A 27808-nucleotide genomic window follows, 5' to 3' on the forward strand; every position below is an offset into this window, starting at 1 on the left:
ATTGAAGTCCCTTAAGGTTAATGAAGATATTTAAAAATAATTCTGTTTTCCATCAGTGACAGAGACTTGGCATTTTATCTTCAACTTTTTGATCTGTAGTAATGGGGGAAGGTCTCTCATTTTGGTGCTATGTTCCTATGTGTGCCAACCTAGGTCTGAGTAGCATCTGTGGAAAATCTAGGCTGTCCTCAAAAAATGTAAATGCACATTAGTGAAGGTATTTTACATAATGAATCTGTACATTTTCAATTTTTATATTGGTTGAGGTATTGTCACATCAGCTGGAAATTTTTAAAAATTTGGGGATATTTAACATTTCTCAGAGATTTGTAAATAATAAATTTTCATAGTACTTTTAAAATGTGACAATATTTTTCTATCCCATTTAGTTTTGTCAGCCCAGTGGGTGGCAGCTGTCCAGAGAGAGGAAGCAGCCAACGTTTTTTGTGGTGGTCCTGACAGATATAGACTCAGATCGACATTACTGCTCGTGCCTAACCTTCTATGAGGCGGAGATCAATCTTCAGGTATGACAACTTTTCTAGCCTAAGTATAGTCAAAAGGACTACATTTAGGATTTTGTTTATACCATATTTGTTAGAACTGCCAGCTTGAGTTCTGTGGGCTACTTTAAAAAGAATGCATTACTATACTGTTGAAAGCAACAACAACAATTACATCCAAGTTTAATTGTTCGCTTTTAAAATAAAAATCATCATCTGAATGCTTCTAAGAACAGCATATGTGTGAATTTGTTTAAGAAGTTTTGTATCCAAGAAATCTATGGCATTTCTATACACCAATAGTGAACTTACAGAAAGAGAGGTTAAAAAAGCAATCCCATTTACCATCACACCAAAAAAATTAAGCTAAATAAATAATAAGCTAGGAATAAACTTAACTAAAGAGGTAAAAGACCTCTACTCAGAAAACTACAGGATGTTGAAAAAAAGAGATAGAGGAAGACATAAACAGATGGAAGAACATACCATGTTTATGGATTGGTAGAATCAACATCATTAAAATGTCCATACTACCCAAAGCAATCTATAAATTCAACGCACTCCCCATTAAAATACCAATGACATATTTCACAGACCTAGAACGAACTCTCCAAAAATTCATCTGGAATAAAAAAAGACCTCGAATAGCCACAGTGATCCTGAGAAAGAAGAACAAAGTAGGTGGGATCTCAATACCAGATATCAAGCTTTATTACAAAGCCACTGTTCTCAAAACTACCTGGTACTGGTACAAGAACAGACATATAGATCAATGGAATAGAATAGAGAACCCAGAAATCGACCCGAACCAGTATGCTCAATTAATATTTGACAAAGGAGGCAAGAACATACAATGGAGTCAAGACAGTCTCTTCAATAACTGGTGTTGGGAAAATTGGACAGATACATGCAAAAAAATGAAACTAGACCACCAACTTACACCATACACAAAAATAAACTCAAAATGGATAAAGGACTTAAATGTAAGACGGGAAACCATAAAAATACTAGAGGAATCCAAAGGCAACAAAATCTCAGACATATGCCGAAGCAATTTCTTCACTGATACAGCTCCTAGGGCATTGGAAACTAAAGAGAAAATGAACAAATGGGACTACATCAAAATAGCTTCTGTACAGCAAAAGAAACCATCAAAAACAACAAGAAAGCCCACTGCATGGGAGAACATATTTGCCAATGTTATCACCGATAAGTGTTTAATCTCCAACATTTATAGGGAACTCATACAACTTAACAAAAGGGAGATAAACAATCCAATCAAAAAATGGGAAAAGGACCTAAATAGACACGTTCCAAAAAAGGACATTCAGAAAGCCAAGAGACATATGAAAACATGCTCAAAGTCTCTAATCATCCGAGAGATGCAAATCAAAACAACAATGAGGTACCATATCACACCTGTCAGAGTGGCTATCATCAACAAATCAAAAAATGACAAGTGCTGGAGAGGATGCAGAGAAAAAGGAACACTCGTGCACTGCTGGTGGGAATGCAGACTGGTGCAGCCACTAAGGAAAAACAGTATGGAGATTCCTCAAAAAAATTAAAACTGGAACTCCCATTTGACCCAGTGATCCCACTTCTAGGAGTATATCCCAAGAAACCAGAAACACCAATCAGAAAGGATATATGCATCCCTATGTTCATAGCAGCACAATTTACCATAGCTAAGATCTGGAAACAGCCTAAGTGCCCATCAGCAGATGAATGGATTAGAAAACTGTGGTATGTCTACACAATGGAATACTATGCTGCTGCAAAATAGAAGGAATTCTTACCATTTGCAGCAGCATGGATGGAACTGGAGAGCATTATGCTAAGTGAAATAAGCCAGTCAATGAAAAAAATACCACATGATCTCACTCATTTATGGATCATAAAGACCATTATAAACTGATGAACAAAAATAGATACAGAGGCAGAGCAGCATTGAACAGACTGTCAAACTGCAGCGGGAAGCCTGGGAAGGGTTGTGGGGCTGGGGGAAAGAGATCAACCGAAGGACTTGTATGCATGCATATAAGCATAACCAATGGACACAGACACTGAGAGGTAGAGGAGGCCAGGGAAGGTCAAGGGGGAAAAAAAAGGAGACATATGTAATACTCTTTGTAATACTTTAAGCAATAAAACAAAATTTTTTTAAAAAGTTTTGTATCCTCTCATGTTGAACTTGCCATTTTCCTTGTCAGTCCTTTTTCTGAGGGGATCTTTCACAGAATATATATAGAGCATTTAATCAGAATGTTTATAGATCACTATTACCATTCTTGATATTATTTTTGAAGCACCTAAGTAAATACTAATATACCTCATTACGATTAGTGGTGGTAGTAGCAAGATGGTGGAACTGAAATTTATAAGCTACAACTGTAGAAATTGAAAATACTTGATTTTTCAGTATATTAATTGGAGTTCTTAGTTTGAGGCAACTGGATATACTTCATCTATGCAAGAAAGGACTTATGATAATTATTGGGCAGCTTATGTAATTTCATGGCTGAAGAGTAAATAAGAAACGAATTCTGGGTACTAGGAACTGCCTAGCTTCGGGCTGTTGTAGTAGAAACCACACTTGCCCTACCTTATACCATTTGGCACTTATGATGTTGGGCATTAGGCAATATAATATTCATAATAGATGCCCTGAAAAACCCAGCCTCCCATGTGCAGCATGTTCTCAAATTGTTGATTTCTTCTTCAAGTCTCATTCGGGTCGATTCCTTGAGAAAGTCAGATTGCATGCAAATCCCACTCCTCTGAAAAGGAATAAGGAAAATATTTTTCTTATGGTTATTTGTTTTGCTTTCAAGGCTCTGTAATACAAGAAGAGTTTGTAATTATAAAAGAATTTAAAGGTTATTGAGAGAGTCAATTTGCATTATTCGCTGTACTTTCTACTATATACAAATGAATGAGTAGTATCACTAGGGAAAAAGGTTGGCTTTCTTTCTGAAATGGCCTCACAAAGGACCATTTGTTGTTTTGGTTACTTTAATTAAATTCCAAGATAAGAATTTTCTAGATGTAGAAATCTCATTTCTACAAGGGGAGACAAATCACTTTTCATGATGCAGAATTACATTATCCAAGTTGATTAGACTGATGTATTAAAATCAGCATGCTAGTTTATTAATTTACAGTGATAAGTTAAAAGGTTAGATACAACAAAATATGTATTATCTGCATCATCAACACATTCTCTTCTTGTCAGATCTTTGTGTGAAGCTGTATCAAAATGGAAGTATTTTGATTGTGGAATCAAACTAAGGAATATTTAATGTCAAATATTTAACACCTGTCAGACTAACATAATCCGTTGTTTATATTTGAAATGAAGCATTCTATTGTCAATGAGGAAAGAAAAATTAAAAGTCTATGACTTTAGTCATCGCTAGCTTGAATAATGTTTGGGTGGATGTTGCCAACAGATGGCTAATCTAATTCCTATTTTGATCAATTCAGTCTAAATAAGAAAGAGTGTTCTCTACTCAAGAGTCTCTTTTTCCTCTTTTAGGCGACCTTTCATTTTTATCCATGTTGATCTTTAGAATTTAAGTCAGTGCTGAGAATGCAGCATTTTCTTATTCTTGAGGGAGTCTCTTCACAACTTTCTAGAATTGTGTAATGAAATTAGCTGTGATTATTTAAGTTCTCCCTCCTTTCTCCTTTACTATTAACCCATCTCCCTCCCCACTTCCCTACCCCAAATAAACTGCCAGAAAAGTAATACACTAGGAAGACTGTGTAGCGGGGTTCCAGTCCAAGAGGGTGACATAGGAAGTTCCTGAACTCACTTCCTTCCATGGACACATCGAATCTACAGCTACACATGAAGCAATTCCCACCAAAAGAAATTCAGAAATTGCTGAGCAAGTCCTATACAAGCAGTTACAAGAAAATGCCCACACTGAAATGATTAGAAAAGGCTAAGACAACATCTCACCATAAACCCCACCCCTGGAACTATAAAATACTCCAAATAGCCAAAGTAATCTTGAGAAAGAATAATAAAGTTGAAATCATCACACTTTGTGATTTGAGCATATATTATAAAATTACAGTAATCAAGACAGTATGTATTGGTATAAAAACAGACACATAGGTCAGTGGAACAGAATATAGAGCCCAGAAATAAGCACATGCTTATATAGTCAATTAATCTGTGACAAAGGGACCAAGAATATAGAATGGTGACAGGACAGTCCATTCAGTAGATGGTATTGGGAAAACTAGACAGCCACATGCAAAAGAACAAAACTGGAACCCTGTCTTACACCATATACAACAATAAGTTCAAAATGGATTAAAGACTTGAATCTAAGACAAGAAACCAAATATCTGCTAAAAGAAAACTTGAGGGTAACCTTGATGAAGGTCTTCGCAATGAATTTTTACATTTGACACCCAAAGCAAATGTCAATAGAAGCAAAAATTAGTGGGACTACTATATGAAACTATAAAGCTTCTACACAGCAAAAGAAACCAACAAAATCAAAAGGAACCTACAGAATGGGAGCAAATATTTACAAGTTATCTGATAAGGGGTTAATATCTAAAATACACGAGGAACTCATACAACAATAACAAAAAAAAATCCAATTAAAAAATTGGCAAAAGCCTTGATAGACATTCTCCCCCCCCCCCCCAAAAAAAAATACAAATGGCAACAGGTACATGAAAAGGTGTTCAATATTATTAGGGAACTGCAAGTCAGGACTACAATGAGATATCATCTAATATCTTTTAGAATAGTTTTCATCAAAAAGACAAGAGAAAAGTATTGGTGAGGCTGTTGGAGAAAATGTGAATTGGTGCAATGACTATGGAATACAGTTTGGAGGTCCCTCAAAAATTTCAAATAGAACTTCCTGATTCAGCAGTCTCATTTCTGATTACTATATATCCAAAGGAAATGAAAACAGGATATCACAGAGATATCTGTATTCCCATGTTCATTGCAGCATTATTCACAGTAGCCAAGACATGGAAACAACCTAAGTGTCTATAAGCAGTTGAATGGATAATGATGTTACACACACTCACACGCACGCACGCACGCACGCACGCACAGGAATATTACTCAGCCACAAGAAAGAAGGAAATCCTGCTATTTAAGACAACATGGATGGAACCTGATGGCATTATGTTAAGTGAAATAAACCAGACAGAGAAAGACAAATTGTACATGGCATCATTTATATGTAGACTCCTAAGGAAAAAAAAGTCAAACTCATAGAAATAGAGAGTAGAATGGTGATCTCAGGGACTGAGGATTTGGGGAAACAGGGAGAGGTTGGTAAAAGGGTAGAAACTTTCAGCTATAAGAAGATTATGGTCTGAGGATCTGTAGTAAAATATGGTGACTCAAGTGATAACATGTATAATTGACGCTTACTAAGAGAGTACTTCACAAATGTTCTCATAACCAAAGGTAAATATCTGTGAGGTGATGGATGTGTTAGTTAACTCGGTGGGGGAAATCCTTTTTACAATGTATCTGTATATCAAATCACCAACTAAATATTTTACAATTTTCTCAATTATACCTTAGTAAAGAAAAAAGCGGACAATGTTGCAGGTGTAAAGAGGTTCTAGGAATTCTTGGCTATTTTTCAAACTTTTAATATGAAAATAATTTTAAACTAACAGAAAAGTTAAAAGTATATTCCAAACATCTATATATCCTTTACCCATATTCACCTGTTTTTAATATTTTACCCCATTTCTTTATTATCATAAATAATATTTTATTATTTTTAATAGAATAAGTATGATTTCTTACATAGACATAGTATGGTTATCAATCTTGGGAAATTTAACATCAGCATTATACTTTTATCTAACCCACCATCCATATTTCAGTTTTATCATTTGTTCTGTGTCCTTTATTGCTCTTTTTTATGTCCCCCAGTCAGGATGCAGTTTAAAATCGTGTATTGCAGTTAATATAATTCTCTTTTTTCTCTTTTCACCTAGCATAGTTGCACAGCATTTCGTTTTGTTTGACATTGACATTTGAAAATAATGCAGGTCCCCATGCCCCCTTTTGATAGAATGCTTATTGTTTTGTGTTTTTCTGATGTCTCTCATTTTTAGATTCAGGTTATACAGTTGGAATACTACCAACATTTGGGATACTAAGTATGTTCCTTATAAGGATTCCTTGTAAAGTAGGGTGGGGAACCTTTTTTCTGCTAAGGGCCATTGGGCTATTGATAACATCATTCACTTAATATGCATTTACTAGTATGCTGCTATGAAAAAGCTCCTAGATTTATTGAATTTCAGACCCCACCTGCAGTTGCCTTAGCAGGGCCAGACTAAATGATTTCATGAGCTTTATACTGCCCACAAGCCAGATGTTCCCCATCCCTGCTGTAAGAGAACACATCTGGAAGTACACAATATCTATCTGCCTCCATTGATGATGTTAATTTGGGGTACCTGGTCAAGTGATTGTCAGATATCTCTATTGTATAGTTGCTAATTTTTTTGCCTGTAACTAATAAGCAAGGCACTTTAAGAAGACACTATAAGACTGTGCAAATATTCTATTACTCATTTATCATGCTCCCCCTAAGATTTAGCATTTAATTGTGATTCTTGCCTGTGACAACTTTTAGTATGACGATTGTAAAATAATGTTTTTCTAACTTCATATACCTTTAACCAGTCAGTAGTTGACATTTTATTATAAGCAAAGAGCATTCTCACCTTGTCTGTCTGAGATATAAACTCATGTGTTCCAATTTCTTTTTCTCTTCGATAGTATGTAGTTAATGATTTTACTTGTGTTCATGCATAAATTATCCTGGATTTGACCAACAGGTACTCCTTCAGACTTGTTCCTATATTATTTTGACAAGGTCCCATCATTTTTTAAAAAAGCTTGTTTTACTTTCTATTATAACAAGTTGATCCAGGCTCATCTTATTCCTTCCCTTCCTCAGCCTTGAAAATCAGGCATTTCTCTGAGCAGCCCTGGCACATTTGAGTACAGAATATTAGAAACTAAGATCTGGGATCTTGTATATTTGAAATTAGAGTTTAAAAAATTATTGCTTTTAGCTCAGATATTTCCCCATTTGCCATTTTAAGTTGACCAAAAATATAATTTTTTTATTTTTTAATCTTCACCTGATGATATTTTCCATGGATTTTTAGAGAGAGTGGAAGAGAGAGGGAAAGACAGAGAAAAATATTGATGTGAGAGAAGCACATTGATTGGTTGCCTTTTGCACGTGCCCTGCTGGGGAGGAGCCATTGACTGGAATCGAACCCAGAACCCTTTGGTCTGCAGGCCAACACTCTATCCACTGAGCCAAATCAGCTAGGGCTAATTTATTTCGTTTTTATAGTCAGTTAGTAGAAGGTTAGAAGCTGCTTCTTACAACTCTTCCCACGATTCTGAAAATACAAATAAGTCATAAAAATTCTGGCTCCTGTATAATTGTGCTAGGGTAATATGTCCTAACCAGAATTATATGACAGCTTTTCTGTGCTCAGAACAGAAAATTAATGAATTTTGGAATTGGTCCCCAAAAAATGGTACAAACAAGGAGGTAGAATTTGAAAGAAGAAATAAAAACCCAGATGATGTTCCTTTATAGGTCATCAGTAATATTCCCTGCCGGGAGCCAGCAATTCCCATATTTAGTGTGAACACTCAACTATGTTGTTTGTTTAAAAATGTGTTTTTCTTTTATTTTTGGATCATATCATCAATTCAAAAATAGATCTTTTAATTCTCTTGGTGTGAATTACTTCATAGCAAATATAATATGACACATTATTTGGAAGCCTAAGTAGAGGAGGAACTTAGGGACACACACCATCCAAAATATGATTGTGCAACTTTCAAAATGTTGACTTTTATCTCTCCATGATACAGTGTACTCTCACAAATCACCAGCAAATCTTTGATATAAAACTTTGGGTAATATATTTCCAGAATTATTCAACCAGGCAATGTGATTGTAAATTTTTTCTAAGTAATCAGTAAATTATGATAGATGTGAAATTGCTTTTTAGAGGCCTGGTGCAATGCCATTCGTGCACTAGGGGAAGGGAAGGAGGTTCCTCAGCCCGGTCTGCACGTTCTCACATTCCGGGACCCCTTGGGGGATGTCCGCCTGCTGTGGAGCCAGGAGAGGCTCCTGCTGCCACCGCTGCACTCGCCATTCATGAGCCTGGCTTCTGGCTGAGCAGCGATCCCCCTGTGAGAGCACACTGACCACCAGGGGGCAGCTCCTACATTGAGCGTCTGCCCCCCTGATGGTCAGTGTGCGTCATAGCGACTGGTTGTTCCGCCGTTTGGTCGATTTGCATATTAGGGTGTTTTTAAAAAAATATATTTTATTGAGTTTTTGTACAGAGAGGAAGGGAGAGGGATAGAGAGTTAGAAATATCGATGAGAGAGAAACATCGATCAGCTGCCTCCTGCACACCCCCTACTGGGGATGTGCCCACAACCAAGGTACATGCCCTTGACCAGAATCGAACCTGGGACCCTTCAGTCTGCAGGCCGACACTCTATCCACTGAGCCAAACCGTTAGGGCCATATTAGGGTTTTATTATATAGGATTTTAAAAATTGATAAACCTATCTAAATTTTTATTTAGTTATATCACTTTAAAGTTTTTAAATGCATTTTAAAAAGTGTTTATGAACAAATAATAATAATGAAATTTGCAGTAAAAATATTTGATATGTTAGGAAACAAAATATCAAAGAAAGAGGTGGGAATGAATGAGGATACTTTGGAGAAGTAAATAAATAATAAAGAGGGAGATGCATAGCAGGCATAAGATACGTTTCTTCATCTCAATTTGCTTAAAATCTAGCTTGGGAGGCAAAAACCAAAACTTAAGTGTAAAGATATTCCAAAGTACCATATGCTAGAATCAGTTCAATGAAAGAATTAATAATTGAAGACTAGGTAGCTAGAATAAGTCTTGGAAAGTTTAAAGGACTCAGTGGACATTTAAAACACAAAAGCTAAGACTTAGACTAAGGGAAAGAAAAATGGGCAATCCAGGCAAAAAGCTTATGGGTTGAAAAAAAGATTTTACTGCTTATAATACATTGAAGGTTTATCATATTCCAGGCACTATGCTAAAAGTTTTATAATACTTTGTAATAGTCCATTTTCTTTAATTCACATGTAGTTTATTTGATTTTCTTCTCACAAGAATACCAGTTGGTAGGCTTTAACATTCTCATTTTATTAGTTTTATTTATTTTATTGTAATATAGGTTTTAATTAAACAAATAGGGTCACATTGGTTTATAATCTCTATATATAAAAGCCGAACCATTATGACTAAACAACCAGAATGACCAGTTGACCAGTCTCCATGACATGCTCTGACCATCAGGGAGCAAACGCTCAACACAGGATCTGCCTCCTGGTGGTCAGTGCACTCCCACAGGGGGAGCACTGCTTAGCCAGAAGCTGGGCTCATGGCTAGCAAGTGCAGCTGCGGTGGCAGGAGCCTCTCCTGACTCCGTGGCAGTGCTACCTAGTGGCAGCGGCAGGCACAGCGGGCCGGGATGAGCACGAGTGGTGTGGCGCCAGGCCCCGGCTCAGGTTCCTCCCTGGACACCTGCTGCTTGGCACATTGCTACATCCCCTGAGGGGTCCTGGATTGCAAGAGGGTGCAGGCCAGGCTGAGGGATCTCTTCCCTGCCCTGTGCACGAATCCGTGCACCGGGCCTCTAGTAGTATATAAGTTTCAAGAATAAAATTCTAGAGAGATCAACCAAAGGGCTTGTATGCATGCATATAAGCCTAACCAATGGACACAGACACCAGGGAGGTGAGGGCATTAGGGGAGTGGGGGGCAATAGAGGGATAAGGACACATATGTAATACCTTAATCATTAAAGAAAAAGATTTTTTTTAAAAAGAATAGAATTCTATAATACATCATCTGTATATTGCATTGTGTGCTCACCACCCATAGGCTAGTCTCCCTCTATCATCATATATTTGACCCTTATCCTCTATATTCTCCCTCCTCCCTCTTCCCCTCTGGTAACCTTCATAGTGTTGTCTCTGTCTGAGTTTATCTTGTTAGTTCACTTATTGCTTTCTGTTTTATAGCCTACATATGAGTAAAATCATACAGTTCTGGTCCTTTTCTATCTGATTTATTTCACTTAGCATGATACTCTCTAGGTCCATCTATGTTGCTGCAAATGTCAGTATTTCATTCTTTCTTATGACTGAATAGTTTTCTAATTATATATATCAGTCTTCTTTATACAATCATGGGTTGAAGGACACTCAGGCTGTTTCCATGTCTTGGCTACCATGAATAATGCTGCAGTGAACATAGAAATACATGTGTCTTTATGAATAAGTGTTCTCAAATTTTTGGGTGTATACCCAGAAGAAGGATTGCTAAGTCATATGGAAGCTCTATTAACATTTCCATTTTATAGATGAGGCTAAAGGACTTACTCAGGGACATTTAAGTACTAAGTCAACCTGAATCAATCAGCCTCCAAAGACCAGATACAAAAAGAAAGCTGCAAAAATTCTATCAGTGTTATTGGTTCAAGAATATGTCAAGAGTAAGACCATAATTGGTCTTATTTATTATTTATTATCAATATCTGACATTGAAAACATTATAAATCTATGGAATCTGTACATTTTAATAAATATAATTTAAAGTTTAGCTTTGTGAGGAAAAATACATTTAAATGCTCATAATAAAGTATAACAATTCCAAATGATTGAGCAATTTGCCTGGAAAAATGAAGTAATAAAAATAGATTTCTAAACTGATGGGAATACTTGGAGCAGTGGAGGAAATCACATACAAAACATTTGATAGATTTTTCTGAAGAATAACCCAATTATATTTTGTTTTTCTTTACTTCACCCCCGCACCTCACTTATCAAACTACACTATGCTCATTGTAGAAAATTTGGAATACATTGGGAGAAAAGTAAGAGAAGAGCAAAAATAGTTTGACCTATTTTCTTTTAATAGTAAAGTTTTTTTTAACTAAAACTTTCTGTAGACATAATTAATGTCTAATTTGCCATGTGAATATAATATACTTAATTTCCTAATGGGCATGTATTTCACTTTTTGTCAATATTATAAATAACACTATGATTAATATCTTTTTGGAAAAATATTGATTCCCTTCAGGAGGGTTTTGTTAATGATAATCTACCTACCTGAATTAGAAATTATGCATTGAGAAGTGTGGAACTGAGCTTGTTTCTAATATATCAACATTATACTTGATAGTATTCTAGAGACTAATACACCTTATTCAACAAAGAGAGTCTAGTGAAAACTAGCATAACTAACATAAGTCAAACAGAGGTAAAAAATTTGAGGGATTTATATATTCTGAGTTTGTTCTGTAGTTTGATAATTTGCAACGTATGCAAATATGCAAATATTCACAGGGGATTCTTCTTATAGTATTAATGAGTGAAAATTATGCTTCTTACAAAAGGGTTCTGTACCTGTTTCTCCCTTTCAAATGAGAATTGGCTGGTGGAGAGAATGCTGAGACTTAAACAGCCTCCTTTTTGTAGGGAAAAACTTTCATTGACTTAGCCATGGTTAGTTAATATTATACGCTTAAAATTATGAGGCACTAAAACTACAGAGAACAAGTTTTGAGAACAAGTTCCCAAAGCCCTTCAACATTAAATGCCTTTTCTTTTTTTTTTTTTCTTTTTTGTGTTTTGTTTTTTTTTTATGTTTTTTTTTCTTTTTTTTTTTATTGATTAAGATATTACATATGTGTACGCTCTACCCCCCCCTCCCCCCCGCTCATCCCCTCACCCCCCCCGTTGTCCGTGTCCATTGGTTAGTCCTATATGCTTGCATATAAGTCCTTTGGTTGATCCTTCCCCCTTGCCCCCACCCTCCCCTACCTTCCCTCCAAGGCCCGCCAGTCCAATCAAAGCCTCTCGGTCTCTGGATCAGTCCTTGTTCATCAGTTTATGTTGTTCATTATATTCCACAAATAAGTGAGATCTTGTGGTATTTATCCGCTCTCCAGTTCCATCGATGCTGTGGCAAATGGTAAGAGTTCTTTTTCTTCTTCCTCTTCTTAAAGAATACCTTTCAGCATTTCATATAATGCTGGTTTGGTGGTGATGAACTCCTTTAGCTTTTCCTTATCTGTGAAGCTCTTTATCTGACCTTCAATTCTGAATGATAGCTTTGCTGGATAAAGTAATCTTGGTTGTAGGTTCTTGGTATTCATCACTTTGAATATTTCTTGCCACTCTCTTCTGGCCTGCATGGTTTCTGTTGAGAAATCAGCTGACAGTCGGATGGGTACTCCCTTGTAGGTAACTGACTGTCTTTCTCTTGCTGCTTTTAAGATTCTCTCCTTATCTTTTGCTCTTGGCATTTTAATTATGATGTGTCTTGGTGTGGTCCTCTTTGGATTCCTTTTGTTTGGGGTTCTCTGCGCTTCTTGGACTTCTAGGTCCATTTCTTTCACCAGGTGGGGGAAGTTTTCTGTCATTATTTCTCCAAAAAGGTTTTCAATATCTTGCCCTCTCTCTCCTTCTGGCACCCCTATAATTCTGATGTTGGTACGCTTGAAGTTGTCCCAGAGGTTCCTTACACTATCTTCATACTTTTTGAATCTCTTTTCTTTTTTCTTTTTCGGTTGGGTATTTTTTGTTTCTTTGTATTTCAAATCTTTGACTTGATTCTTGGGATCCTCTTGTCTGCTGTTGGATCTCTGTAAAATATTCTTTATTTCAGTCAGTGTATGCTTAATTTCTAGTTGGTCCTTTTTCATGTCCTCCATGGTCTCACTCTACTCCTTGAGGGATTCATTAAATTTATCGGCGGTTTCCATAAAATTCTTGACAAACCTTATAAACGTGGCCTTGAACTCTATATCCAGTCGTCTGTCCTCCTCTGTTTCTGACAATTGTGACCTGTTTCTCTGTCTCCGCATTTTGGCTGCTTCCCTGTGTTGATAGAGTGTCCCTGCGTGCCAGGTGTCCTGTAGGGCCCAGTAGCTCAGCCTCCCCAGTTACCTGGGGTGGACACTCTTGGTGCACTCTTGGTGCCTTGGTTGATGTAGGATCACTGGGAGGAATTGACCTCCTGGCCAATTGGCTGTGGGAAGCAGCTGTGTCTGAAGTGGGAGAATGGTCCCCCTCTGACCACTGGGTACAGTGGCTCCTGGATCTAAGGAGGTGCTAATTCAGCCCCTGCCTGAGGCCTCACAGCCGGGCCACGAAGAGGCTCAGCTGTGAAGCAATGCAAGCCGCTGCGGGGCCTTGGGCCTTCTCTTGGAAGTTCCGGGTCTGGCTGGCCCAGCTGCAGTTAGGTAATTATCAGGTTGCAAAGGGCCGGGGCATTCACATGCAAAAGCCTCTGCCGCAGCCCGGGTGGGGCGGGGTCTCAGGGAGTCAAAAGGCCGGAGAAAGAAGCAATGGCTGATTCTCCGCGCCCGGAGTCGCGCGTCTCAGTGTCCCGGTAATGGCTGCAAGCACCTCTGAGGGAAATCCGCCCTCAAGTTCGCCCGCTGCCGCCTGAGAGAGCAGCCTCTCCCCGTATGTGTCCTGGGTCCCCAGAGACTTCCCAGAACCGGGGATCAGAGCAGTCGGGAGCTTGTGATTCAAAAAGACAGCCGCGTCCTCAGGTGCCACCCCCTTTCCGCGCGTGCGAGCCGCAGCCGTACCTCTGCACTCAGCCTCCGCAGGTCCTCTGGCTCTCAGCGTGCTTTTCTTGTCTTCTAGTTGTAGAAATTACACTCAGCCAGCCTTCCTGTTTTTCTGGACGATGTTTGCTCAGTCCTTTGGGATAATTTTCAATTGCTGTGGGAGGCGACTATTTCCCGGTGTTTATCTATGCCGCCATCTTAGTTTCTCCTAAATGCCTTTTCTTAAACTCTGACAGCAATTTTATACCAGGAAAGGCTGCAGTAAGAATTGTGTGTTGTTACTACTATTTCATTTAAACACAAGAAAGATTATTACATTCATATATAATTAAAGGGAAAAAAAAGTCTGAACATGTTTTCATATTTACAGTTTGACTTCTCATATACAACCTCTTCCAAACAGTTTCTTGGAATCAATATCTCTTTCTTGTAAAGGTTGTATATCTACACTAATAAAAGAGAAACATACAAATTGGTGTCACTCCGCTATGCCCACCAGCCAATCAAGATGAGTATGCAAATTAACCCAACAAAGATGGTGGTTAATTTGCATATGCAGGCATGGAGCAAAGACTGAAGGCTCCAGCCTGAGCGAAGACTGAAGATGACTGAAGACTGAAGAGGCTTGGCTTCTCTGTTGCAGTCAGAGCGGAGAAGCCTCCAGGCTTGCCTTCTCCTCTGGGGCCGGAGCGAAGGCCTGGGTCCCAGGTGCTGGAGGAAAACTGGTGCCGGCAGCCAGGGGAAGGAAAGCCTATTGCATGAATCTCTTCGTGCAACAGGCCTCTAGTAAGAATATAAGAGAATGGAAAGAGAACTATCCCAAGAGTTAGAATACTTGACTTGTTAATCCCCATTGTACCTTTAATGAGCTGTATGACCTTGGCAGGTCTTTTCATTCCTCTGGCATGAGATTGCTAGTTTGTAAAATGAAGTAGGTACTTCCAGTAATATTTTTTTTTTCGTGTTTGTTTTTTTTTAATTTTTATTTATTTATTTTTATTAGTTAAGGTATTACAAATGTGTCCTCATCCCCCCCATTAACTCCCAACCTCCCCCAGCCACCCCCCCCCCCACACCCCGCACACTCATGCTCCCATCCCCCTGTTGTCCATGTCCATTGGTTTGGCTTATATACATGTATACAAGTCCTTCGGTTGATCTCTTCCCCTTACCCCCGCCTTCCCCTACTTTCCGTCTGGGGATTGATAGCCTGATTGCTGTTTCCAGTAATATTTTTATTATTCTATCATGTTAACTATCTAATTTTAAAGACTCATTTTAATTTTGTTCACATTAAATATACTTTAAAATTTCCACTTAAACTATGATCCACAGAATACTATTCATAGTCACCTGATCAAGACATTTTTTAGATGAATGTACAATGCTAGAATTTATTGTTTGTACTTGTTTATAACCAAATATTTCATTTCTTTATGGTATGTTTCAATATGTCATGTTACATGATAATTAAACAAGGTTTCAACATACATTCTTAAAAAAAACAACACTGAAATTTTGATCTTTGTGTTTAGCACAAAACTTTTCTATCAGGAATTCCAGGGAAGAATATTTTATTTAACCTATAAATTGGTAAACTTGTTTTATGATCTTACTAGAGGCCCGATGCACGAAATTCATGCAAGAGTAGGCCTTTCTTCTTCCAGCTGCTAGCACTGGCTTTCCTTTGGCACCCGGGATCTGAGCTTCCCTTGCAGCCCCTCTTCATCTGAAAGGACGTCTGGTCTAATTAGCATATTACACTTTTATTATTATAGATAACTCACCAAATAATGATGATGTAATTGCTTAGTCTAATATATGATTTAGTGTTTTATCATTTATAATTTTTACCAGTTTTAACAAAAACTGGCATTTCATGCATAGAGATGTTGGAACTGGGCTTGCTTCTAATATAATCAATATTGTACTTCACAGTGTTCTAGAGACTACATACTAGAAAAAAATTTTTTAAAGAGTCCATTGATTATGATGGTTCACAAAATAATGTTCTGGAATCTATGAGAACCTAATTTTGAAATGGTTAATCTTGTTAGAAAACAAACATGAAGTCTATCTGCTGTTTCTTCAGCTCACACAGAAGTTTCACTCATTATCTGTTTCTCTTCAGAGAGAAGGATTAGCTTAATAGCATTTCTCATCATTTTGACACTTTAAGTGAGTCTATGATTTTCTTAAAAATTTTGTAAGATACACCAAAGAATTCTTGAGTACTTTCTAATAATTAAACTTGAATCAGTTATATCTTGGGGATAAATGATGAGCAGGAACATACCTCACTGTCAGTAACTATATTCCTCAGTTATAATGACTAATTCATTAATTCTGATTAATTCACTTAACATTAATTTGGAGGGGAAATATGCATTAAGAATTATTGAGCCCTAGCTGGTTTGGCTCAGTGGATAGAGCGTCAGCCTGCAGATTGAAGGGTCCCAAGTTTGATTTTGGTCAAGGGCACGTGCCCAAGTTGCAGGCTAGATCCCCGGTAGTGGGCATGCAGGAGGCAGCCAATCAATTATTCTCTCTCATCATTGATGTTTCTATCTATCTCTCTCCCTTCTTCTCTGAAATCAATGAAAATATTTTTTAAAAAAAATTATTGAAGTAAAATATGCCAAAAATTGAAACCTTCAACAAATTGCCTTTGTCACGTTTCTTATTTTTAAAAATAAGAAACATTTTATTTTAAGTTAAAAATAAGAAACATTGCATTGTAAGTTAATCCATTTTATCAACTAATAATGTCAACATAGGCAAGGAATTTTAGTTAAATATACCTATCATAAAATTTTAGTGTTTAGTTTATCCTGTTTTTCAAAAGATGTATAAGGACTAAAATTAGGGAGATGAAATTAAAATTACAGTTAAACTTGCTAACCTCACTTTGAGTGTTCCGATTTGCTTCCTTGTTGAATTGAGCCTTCTTTGTCCTTTCCCTTCCCTCTAACTATTGTATTCATCCCTGAAATCCTAGCTCGCTGCTGTGAGCCTCGTCCCTTCTCAGAATTCTTGAGCACTTTAAATATGAATTTTCAAAATGTTACAGTATTATTTTGTACTAGTTAATGTTATTTCATCTGTGTTGGTTTTAGCACTTAAGCTAGATTATAAATTTCCCGACACAGTCTGTACTTATCCTTCTGTGACATCCACTATGTGGCCAACTTAGTAGTCAGTGTTTACTAAATAAACACATACTGATTCATTTCCGTTTACTTTTTATAACTTTAAACTTTTTATTATAAAGATAATACAATTGTAAACATTTTAGAAAATTATTTTTCTCTGGATATGTGTATAGTACTTTTATGTGGTATATATCAACAATAATCCCATGGCCCAAAGACAACGCCAATCTTCTTTGTTGTTTTTTTTTTCAATTTCAGAGAGAGGAAGGGAAGGAGAAAGAGAGAAACATGAGGTGAGAGAGAAACACTGCTGGGTTGCCTCCCACATGCACTCTGACCATGGATCTAACACCCAACCTGGGTATTGTGCCCTGACCAGGACGAGAACCTGTCACCATCTGATGTATGCAGCAAAGCTCCAACCCAATGAGCCACACCAGCCAGAGCACAACTGCTAATCTTTTGGAGTATAACCTTTCAGGCCTTTTTCCTTCAAGTTAAAAATGTAAACATATTTAATTAAAAAATATACGTATGTAAAAACACATATACATCATATAAGAACTTTTTTTTCACTTGTTTCATTTATATTGATACTGGAGGCCCAGTGCATGAAATTCATGCACAGGTAGGATCCCTAGTGGCTGCCAGCTGCCAGCCAGTGCCTTCCTTTGTTCCGTGCCACCCCCTGATGGTCAGTGCCCGTCATGGCGATCGATCGAACTCTCTGTTGGATGAACTCCCGAGGGGCCACTTTGCATATTAGGCTTTCATATATATAGATGGTCCCATGTCAATATAAATGAAACATATTATGATTATATTTATGATTACCTTTAAATTGTTTTTATAGCCATTGTTTCTTTTCTTTTTTAAGTTGAAATGTAATTGACTTTATGCTATTATTTCTTAACAGAGTTTCAGCTTCTTGCTGCCCTGCTTTTCTGTAATGGATAAATCAGTGGTTGGAAGAGGGATGGAATTCACATTTATTGAGCCTTTACTATATGCAAGGCTCATTGCCTCCTGATTACTCCCCATTTCTTTCTCCCAGTCTCAGTCTGTTTCTTCTTAATTTTCCTAATCTCAATTTAACATTGCTATTCATCCAGATGTTCAAACAGAAAATGTAGGATTATTTCTTATCCTCCCTTTCTTTCATCTTTCACATTAAGGATAGCCACCAGCAAATCAGGTCAATTCTATCTCCAAAATAAATCAGGCCTATTTTGTAACTACCAGTTTGTACTTCTTAATCCCCTCATGTTTTACAAGAAAAAGTTGAGATATACTTTATATTTTATCTCCTTTGCTTGTCATTATACAAACAAAATTTCCATACCAAAGTCTGAGAAATTCTGCAGCAAAGAAATCTTTTTAACTTGGCTTTATTTTACTGTTTCCAAAATTCTTTGATTAGTAGACCATTTCCTAAGTAATATCTATTTGTTTCCAATAAAAGACTCTTTGGAAAATGCTGCCTTATGAGTATATTTAAAAAACAACAACTTGTGAACTTTGTGCCGCTCAAAAATAGGAAGCTTTCTAGGTGAATATATAGTAGCCCCATAAACTAATTTGTTCTACCTTCAAGATACTGTAAAGCCCAGGAGCTATTGAAGGAAGAAATACTAGCGTACTTTTGTTTGTTTGTTTTATGCTAGAGGTAGACTAGACTCTGATTGAAGACTAGTGACCTAATTTGTATAAAGCCTTTTTATCCTAAAATGTGTATTTCTCACATAGTCATCATTTTTCCAGACCAATGCAGGATAAATAGGTTTTATTATGTGGACATGTAACAGATTAACAGATTATTTGGCAAGAAATAAAGATGCTTGTCAGAGGGAATTGTAGACTTTACAGGATTTGCAACTACTTAGACTCCTTTATTTTCAATTTTAAAAAAATTTTAAGTCCTTAAATTGCTTTACAGAGGCAATTCTAGGTAATAGTACACTGTAACAAATTACTTACATTTCAAAAAAGGAATGTAGAACTGAAAGTTTGTTATTTGCATAATTCCTTTTGTCCTGCTTTTTAAACTGTGCTTTTAAAAAGTCTGTAGGAAAGTTTTAGTGTGAAATGGTGCTATTGAAAATGAACTTAGTACAGAGAGGATATTGAATGAAACAAATCTTTTCCGGGTAGAAGGGACAGGAATCAAGTATTAGAAGTGCAACAAAGATGAGTTTGAAGTGCTCAGCCTGAGTGATAGGATAAACTTTCTAAAGATTGTGCCCCTCTACTGTATGGATACATTCCATAAAACCAATAATCTAGAAATTATTAGCATTTTTGTCACAGGATATGTTTAAAGGGCAGTAGCACTTTAGGGGCAAATTTATATGGTGGTTACTAATTTATACCATATTATTGAAGTAGAGAGACTATGAACTATAAGAATGTAAACTGCATAGAAGTTAGGAATCCCACTAGCAGATGTAGTCCGTAATAATAATAGGTAGAGAAAGGTCTATAAATGGGCAAGTTGTAGCTTGTGCTTGTGATACATATAAGAGGTAAGGTGATCTTGCAATCATTGTGAGATAATTCAGTAAACAGTGTTTAAAGTAAATTTCTATCTTTAAGGATACCTATTTAAGTCAAGGAATAATATTAGGCTAGAACACTTGCAAATATAGTTCAATGAGATAAAATATGTGAAAATGTTTTATACAATAGAATATTAAATTGCAGGGCATTATTATAGCACCTATTACTTTCATAACCTATTTTTAATTTATTGCTTATTAAGTTTACAGATATTTTCAATATGTGAAAATCTCTCATTGTAAAACACAAACCAAATAAAGCCAATATAATTACATAATTATTATACAAAAGATACTCTATTAGGAACAGAGAAGAGGCAATATTCCCTTACATCGAGAGTGGGGAACATCCGGCCCACAGGCTACATAAGGCCCATGAAATCATTTGGTCTGGCCCTACCAAGGCATTAGGAGTGAGTGAATTAAATGTTTGACCAAAAATAGCAGGCTAATTTTTAATTTGATAATTTTTTATGGCTCGAAAATGATGTTATAATATCCAAATGGCCCTTGGCAGAAAAAAGGTTACCCCACCCCTGTCTCACATGATAAGTTAATAGAAAAATCTGATAAAAAACACCATGTTATCATCTCCTAAAACAAACTTTATTTTGATCAACTGTTTAGAGGTTTAAATTTTTTTTATCATAGCAGTACATTTTGCTTTGAAAAAAAAATATGAATTTTCTCCAAACTTAAGATGTATTGTATGAGAGCTATTGGAATTTAGAATAACAACATGTTATGATTTATGGCCCATTTACAAAGTAAAGGTCACCGTCTGTACTAAAAGGATATAAACACTGATTTAAATTATATTGGATCTTCTTTCTTGTTAATAACTATTCTACTTAGAGAACTAAATTAAGCTTTAAGAAATGACCGATGCATTCTGTTTTGTGTTTTGGTTAAAGTAGGTTATTGGTCATTTATTTGAAATGGTTATCTACTTACTCAAGCTGACTTCTAATGTTACTCTAGGGCATTTATCACAATCTCATAAAAATGTGGATAGCTTTATCTCTTTCAAGAATTTCAGTCATTCTTTTGTCATTTCAAATTTATTAGTAATCCATGAAGAATATGATTAATTAGGTGTGGAAATCTTGGGTAAATTTATATTCATCACATTTTTATTATTTGTAAGGATTCCAGAAAGCAAGCAACCTAATTTTAGCTTTTGCTTTGTAGCAAATGAAAATCTTTCAAAAGCATATGGACCATATCACACATATAAAAACTAAATGGATAGTTCCCCCCTTGGGTATCTGCAGTGAGTAAATAAGTATCAACTATGTGCTCAGCTCTTGTTTTAGGAAGTGGGAAATTACCAGGGAAGAAACTAGACAGAAATCCTGGTCTTCATGGAGCAAAACACAAAATAAATGAAATGGATAATATAGTGGATGGTAACATAACAAGTGCCATGGATGAAAATAAAGCAAGGAAGTGGATAGGGAGTGTTAGGGCCTAGCAGTTTCAAGGAGGGTGCCAGCAAATGCTTAAAGAGCAGATGTCCCTTGAATAAAGACCTAATGGAGATGACAGAATTAGTCATTAGCATATTGGTGGAAAGAGTATTCCAAGCAAAGGAATAAGGAACAAATGCTTAGGACCCTTAGTTGGGAGGATGCCCAGCATATTTAAGGAGCAGCAGGGAAGCAAAGTGGAGCTAAGGAGAAGTAGAGCAGACTGAGGGAGGCTGTTACCATAATCCAGACAAGCAGTGATGGTGGCTCACAGTATTGTGGTAGCAGTGGAGAGGGTGAGAAATTAGGATTTGCTAGCAGTTTGGATATGGGATATGAAAGAAAGGGGAATCAGGGTTTTTGATTTGCTAAATGGAAAAATAGGATTTTCAATAACTGAGATAGGGAATACTGCAGGAGGAGTGGAATTTGGGTGAGAAAGATTGAAGCTATGATTTCCATGTTTGAGATACCTGTTAGTTATTCAAGTGGAGATGTCAAGTTGGATATGGCATTTTGGGGAGAGGTTTGGCAGGATTAATAAGTATAACCAAATGTGATATGTTGCTGAACTGTACCAGGAATTAGAGTAAGAGGAAAATCAGTCAAGGAAAGGCTTCAGGAAGGAAGATACATTTTAAGCTGACCTTTGATTATTGGAAAGGAAAGAAAAGAGGATTCTAGTTAGAAAAAATGTCCTTACATCTTATAGTACCATCTAGAAATCTGAATGTTTTACTACTTTGTCTTATTTTTTGTTTAAAACTTTTATAGTATTTTATATAGTATTATGGAACAATAGGTGCACAGGAAATGTTTATTAATAAACGAGAATAATATTGTTCAAAGTTTATTTCATTAACAAATAATATTTAGTCATTGAAACTATTTTTTTTTATTTTACATGTTTTTATTGTGCTAGAATATATATGACAAAAATTTTGCCATTTTAACCATTTTTAAATGTACAGTTCAGGGGCATGAAGCTCATTCTGGAATTAGTTTTGTGTATAAAAATATTCTTTCTTTTTAAAAAATCAACTTTGTTGGTTAGGGCCAAAAGGAATTTAGAGCTGATTGTGCTTTACTTCCGAGAGCATGGAGCATTCTGCAAGCCTTGGAATTCTAAATGAATATCACTTTTGTTTAAAAGATTTAGACAAGCAGGAAAACAGAACTTAAAATTAGTGCCTGACTTCTAAAACAGATTTTTCTTGAAAATTGACTTTCCATTTATTTTTAAAAATTATTTCCATTTTTTTCTTTATTGATTAAGGTATTGCATATGTGTCCTTATTCCGCCTCCCCCCCCCCCCATACTCTCACACCCCTGTTGTCTGTGTCCATTGGTTATGCTTATATGCATGCATACAAGTCCTTTGGTTGATCTCTCTCCCTTACCCCCACCCTCCCCTACCTTCCCTCTGAGGTTTGATGGTCTGATTGATGCTTCTCTGTCTCTGGATCTGTTTTTGTTCCATCAGTTTATGTTGTTCATTATATCCCACAAATGAGTGAGATCATGTGATATTTATCTTTCTCTGATGGGCTTATTTAGCTATGTTCATAGCAACATAATTTACCATAGCTAAGATTTGGAAACAGCCTAAGTGCCCATCAGCAGATGAGTGGATTAAAAAACTGTTACATCTACACAATGGAATACTAAGCTGCTGTAAAAAAGAAGGAATTCTTGCCATTTGCAATGGCATGGATGGAACTGGAGATCATTATGCTGACTTTCCATTTAAATGAATGTACTTTTTAGTTTTGGAATTGCTATTTAAGTAAGTTGAATATGTCTAATTTACCTTTTATTACTGGTACCTCACACAGAAACCAGATGCTCAAATAAAGTTGTGGTATATATTTGGAGCTTTTCAAAAATGAAATAAGTGTGTCCTGATTTATAATTTTGATGCCTTTCAAAGTATGCTATTTATTTTTAGTTTCAGTTTTGTAAACTATATTATAAATTATTTTGAATTAAATTTGGATTTTGTAAATTATATGGAAGTGTATATGTCTTTCTTTTGTGAGTTATAAACCTAGGAAATTCTGTGTTGATTATGGTACCTCTTTTTCTAGGGAACAAAGAAGGAAGAGATTGAAGGTGAAGTGGAAGTGACTGGTTTAATTCAGCCTGCAGAAGTGTTTGCTCCCAAAAGCCTGGTGCTGGTATCCAGATTATATTATCCAGAAATTTTTAGGGTAAAGAACTCCTCATTGTCATCATTGACATATATTATTGTATAAATCTGTTTTGCGCCATGGTAACAAGTTCTTAGTATTTAAAACATCTTTATAGCTAAAATAAATTGATGTGGGAATTTGTCAATAAAATTACTGTTAACAGCAGACATATTTTCATATTGGATGAAATAAATAACTGAGAAAGTTAATGTGACTATTTAAGTTTTAAGAATGTAATGCTTTTTTCCAAAACATTTTTACTGACTCCAAATTGTATATATCTTAAAGAAATAATTTGATTACCTGTAGCATATTTAAAATACATTAGTAATATAACTACTTTGTGTATTTTTATTCACCTTCTTTTGTTTAAAGGTTGAAATGAAGTCGAGGGGTATTTGTGTTTTCCAATAGTTCTGATCCTACCCTTGCCAAAATAGCTTCAGAATGTTTTTAACTTTCAGATATTTTGCTTTCTAGACACTCAGAATTTTCAAATGTAAGAACAGGTTTTAATTTAGATATAAATATGTGTAGGATTTGAAAGAAGAGGGCTTATTTTTTTCTTATTTCAGTTGCTACCTTTAGTTTTAGTAATGTTACCATGGTCCAAAATTATAGTTCGTTGGAAATATAAATTATACCCAAAAAGTTCCCAAGGATTTGGGAAATTAATCATAATTTCTGGCATACTTTTCCATATTGTTGAGATTATATGTATTTTAGAAAAATTAACTTGGTGTCAGTATTTCAATGACAGTGAGGTGATTCCTAACAAATAATAATGTTTTGGAGTTACAACATTTAATACGCTGAAAGATTCATAAAGATTGCACTTTGTCTTCCTTTTTATCACCTACTTTCTTCTGAGTTTAAAGTGTTAATCATATCTTGTCCCTATTTTTTTTGTAATAATTCATATAAGTTACATTGTTATGTAGAATAAATGCTCTGAATTTATAAGAATCACAAAACAAGATAAAATTTCTAAATGTTTATCTTGAAATTTGGTGTTTTGCAAAATAAGTTGAGACCAAAAAAGAACCCACACACAACAACAGTTTTAAGACCCACAAATTTGCTAGAGTGGTTATCTCAGCACAAACACCTGTTTTACAAATGATGGATTTCTGCTTTTTATAAGCTCCTGTCAAAAGCTCTTTTAGAGGTTCTGGTTCTGGAGGAAAACTTAATAAACTTAATAACATTTGCTGCTTAAAATTTATTTCATGGTCACTGTCCAATGTGTTCTGCTAGGTTCAAAGAGAAATTGTCCTAGGGGCAGATGTCACAGCAATTTATTTGTAGTGCCTACTCTTTTCATGAGCTAACTGCATGCATCTCCCTTTGCAGGCTTGCCTGGGTTTGATCTACACTGTATATGTGGACAGTCTGAATGTCTCTTTGGAAAGTCTCATTGCAAACCTGTGTGCGTGCCTTGTCCCAGCGGCTGGAGGGTCTCAGGTAAATTGAATAAAAAAGGTAGTGGCGAGTGCCTGTTTCTCTTATCCTCTCTCTCAGCTAATTTAATTTGTGAAGAAAGGGGGGAAAAAAGAATTCTTTAAATATTTTCATTTTAAAGAGGATTTTAGTTTAGTTAAGCATTGTCCCTATGGTCTGCCTTCTAGAGACCCAAGATTCCATTCTTTTCTTAGGTCATGAGGTTAATTTTAACACAGGGGTCACCTTTCACATAGCATAATTAGAAGTCATATTTTGTGTAACTTGAACTCCAGTTTACATTTTCTTGGGAATATACTTTTTAAAGTGAACTTTTAAAGTGTGTTCTTTACACTCCTTTTATTCCTCTATATAGTTATACCTCATTTAATTAAATCAGAAAATTTTTGAGTGAAAAAATTAGATAACATTAAGAAAATTTTCAAAACAGTTTTTTGTAATCTTATAATTATTTTTGAATAGAATCATTAATTCATTTCCCTGAATAACAGTAATTATATGTGGTCCTAAAGTGATTTTGAGTGTTGTGTGTAATCTTTAATAGAATAGCTTACATTTAAATTTGAAAGGGTTTATTTTTCTTATTTCAGTTTGCTATCTTTAATAATAGCAATATTGACCATGATCCAAATTCACAGATCTTTGGAAAGTATAATCTATACCTGAAATTTTCCCCAGGATTTTGCCATAGATTGAGCCTCAAATGAGAAATTAAATTAAGTTCTTTTACTAACATAAAACTTTCTCAAAGTGGTCCTGTGATTTTCATCTTCTGTCTGTCTTAAGATTATCATAGCTGTATCTGAAATATAAAAATAAGAACCTCAGCTCTATGATTTAATGTTCCTAAGGCAGCATACGTTTTTTTTTTTAAAGACTCTTTTCTTAAGCCCTAGAATTGATTAGTTGATCACTTAATTTGCTTATTCTTATGTAAATTACATGATTTAACCTCAGTCTGGCCAAGATTATTTACAAAGACATTACCATTTTTTTCACTGTGTTTTGCCTTTTAAACGGTCTTCTGTGTGTCCTAGTGTCTTTTGTTATTTTAAGTTTTTATCCCCCTTTTTGCCTTCCTTACTCTTCTACTTGTGCTCCAAAGGTAGAATTTGAAATGTGAGTTTGGTCACAATTGAATCTAACCTTTAAAGCAGTGTAATTGTGTTTTAGGCCTTTATTTTAGTGGAATTTTTGTTGACTTTATTTTGTTTATTTTTTAATTTAAAAAATGTTTATTGTGGCTGCTAGAAATTTTTAAATTACATATATGGTTCATATTATATTTCTCTTATTTTCCCAGTTTTATTGAGATATAATTGGCATATAAATGTTGACTTTAACATTTTATTATTTTTCAGTTAAGTATGATTGGCAATGATTTTGTATTTCATTGTTACTAAATTTTCAACTACTGGATTTTCTTGTACATATTCACTTGGGCACAGAGTAACTTGAATGTTTTGGATTATGTTATCACCCTTTGCATCTATTAATTGGATCTTAATATGTTCATCATTGACTCAAAATCTGAACAACAAAGGGATTTTTTTTTTTACCTTAAGAAAATGTCTGGCAAGAAATCATTGATGTGTTTGTGTGTGTTTTCCCTATTCTGCAGAAGCTGTTCTCCTTGGGCGCAGGAGATAGGCAGCTGATCCAGACCCCTTTGCATGACAGTCTTCCTGTCACAGGCGCTAGTGTGGCTCTCCTGTTCCAGCAGTTGGGTATGTGCTCCGACTTTCAAACTCCTCTTGTGGAAGCCTACCAAAAAAAAAAAAAGATTTATTTTAAGCTCACGTCACCTGACCTGAGTCAAGAAAATAAAAAGCACACCATTATATACCTGTTATGTAAAATATATGATTACATGGCTAATACTTATTTTAAAAAAAAAAAGAAAACACACAAAACACTTTAACCAAGGTCCTTTTTACTCTGGAGTCAATTAGATTTTTCAAAAGTAGACATATTTTCTTTATGCTTTAAAAGATGAAAAGATAGTGTATTTTGCTTTTCCTTAGATGAATTAGTTTTATAGAATTTTGTCTGATGAAACTAAAAATCTTGTCGTCCTTATCCGATCAATGGCTAGGATAAAGAATTGGGGGGAGGCACTAGAAGTGCTCTCTGTACATTAGACAGCTCTGTGCTTCATTTTAGGAGTAATGTAACTTAACAGTAAGCATGTCAGATTCCCAGTTACTTTACCACTTAATTGCCCTTTATATATGACTGCGCATGAGTGCCCCCTCTCTTTGATTCAGTCTTTGTCATTGTTCCCCATCTGTGTTTGTCTTTTTCCAGTTATAACATTTCCTGCCCTGGGTTTCATACTTGCTTCTCCATAGAATTCTTAGTTCCTTGCACAAATTTTGCTCCTTGTTCAGCTCTGTACCTTACCACTTCTTGTTCATTAGTGACTCCATCCTTATTCTTCTGCTATTTCAATCAGTCAAATTTAGAAAGCGTTAGAAGAGATTAAACATAAGTAGAAGGAGACATATGTAATACTCCTTGTAATACTTTAAGCAATAAATTAAAATAAAAAAAAAACTAAGTAGAGTTTTCTAGTATCCTAACAGAGATGGCTGGTGATACCAAGCCCAGAGCAGTGGTTCTTCCCCTTTACATCTGCCTCCCCGCAATAGTTCAAACTCTAAACTCTTCTCTTCTCCCCTGAAAGCGGGAATCTTTGAATTACTACAGAGTGTGTTGGACGTTGGAATCTGTTTTATTAAATAGAATCAGAGGTGTAGTGTCCTGTTTGGCCGATCCA

The 27808-nt window shown here is 35.7% G+C and overlaps 1 protein-coding gene across 3 annotated transcripts in view; it reads left to right on the top strand.

Annotated features, from left to right (window-relative positions):
- SBF2 (SET binding factor 2) overlaps positions 1 to 27808 on the top strand; it is a 361888-nt gene that overhangs the window by 149466 nt on the left and 184614 nt on the right. For all 3 annotated transcript variants that reach the window (XR_013996414.1, XM_081099093.1, XM_081099094.1), the window contains exons 3-6: positions 390 to 527; positions 23464 to 23586; positions 24922 to 25032; positions 26651 to 26756. Coding sequence is in view for 2 of the 3 variants with exons in the window: in XM_081099093.1 (XP_080955219.1) it covers positions 390 to 527; positions 23464 to 23586; positions 24922 to 25032; positions 26651 to 26756 (478 nt within the window). In the remaining variant the exon portion in view is untranslated. The remainder of the gene's footprint in view (positions 1 to 389; positions 528 to 23463; positions 23587 to 24921; positions 25033 to 26650; positions 26757 to 27808) is intronic.

Source organism: Myotis nattereri (genome assembly GCF_964212035.1).
Source record: "Myotis nattereri genome assembly, chromosome: 9".
Lineage (NCBI taxonomy): Eukaryota > Metazoa > Chordata > Mammalia > Chiroptera > Vespertilionidae > Myotis > Myotis nattereri.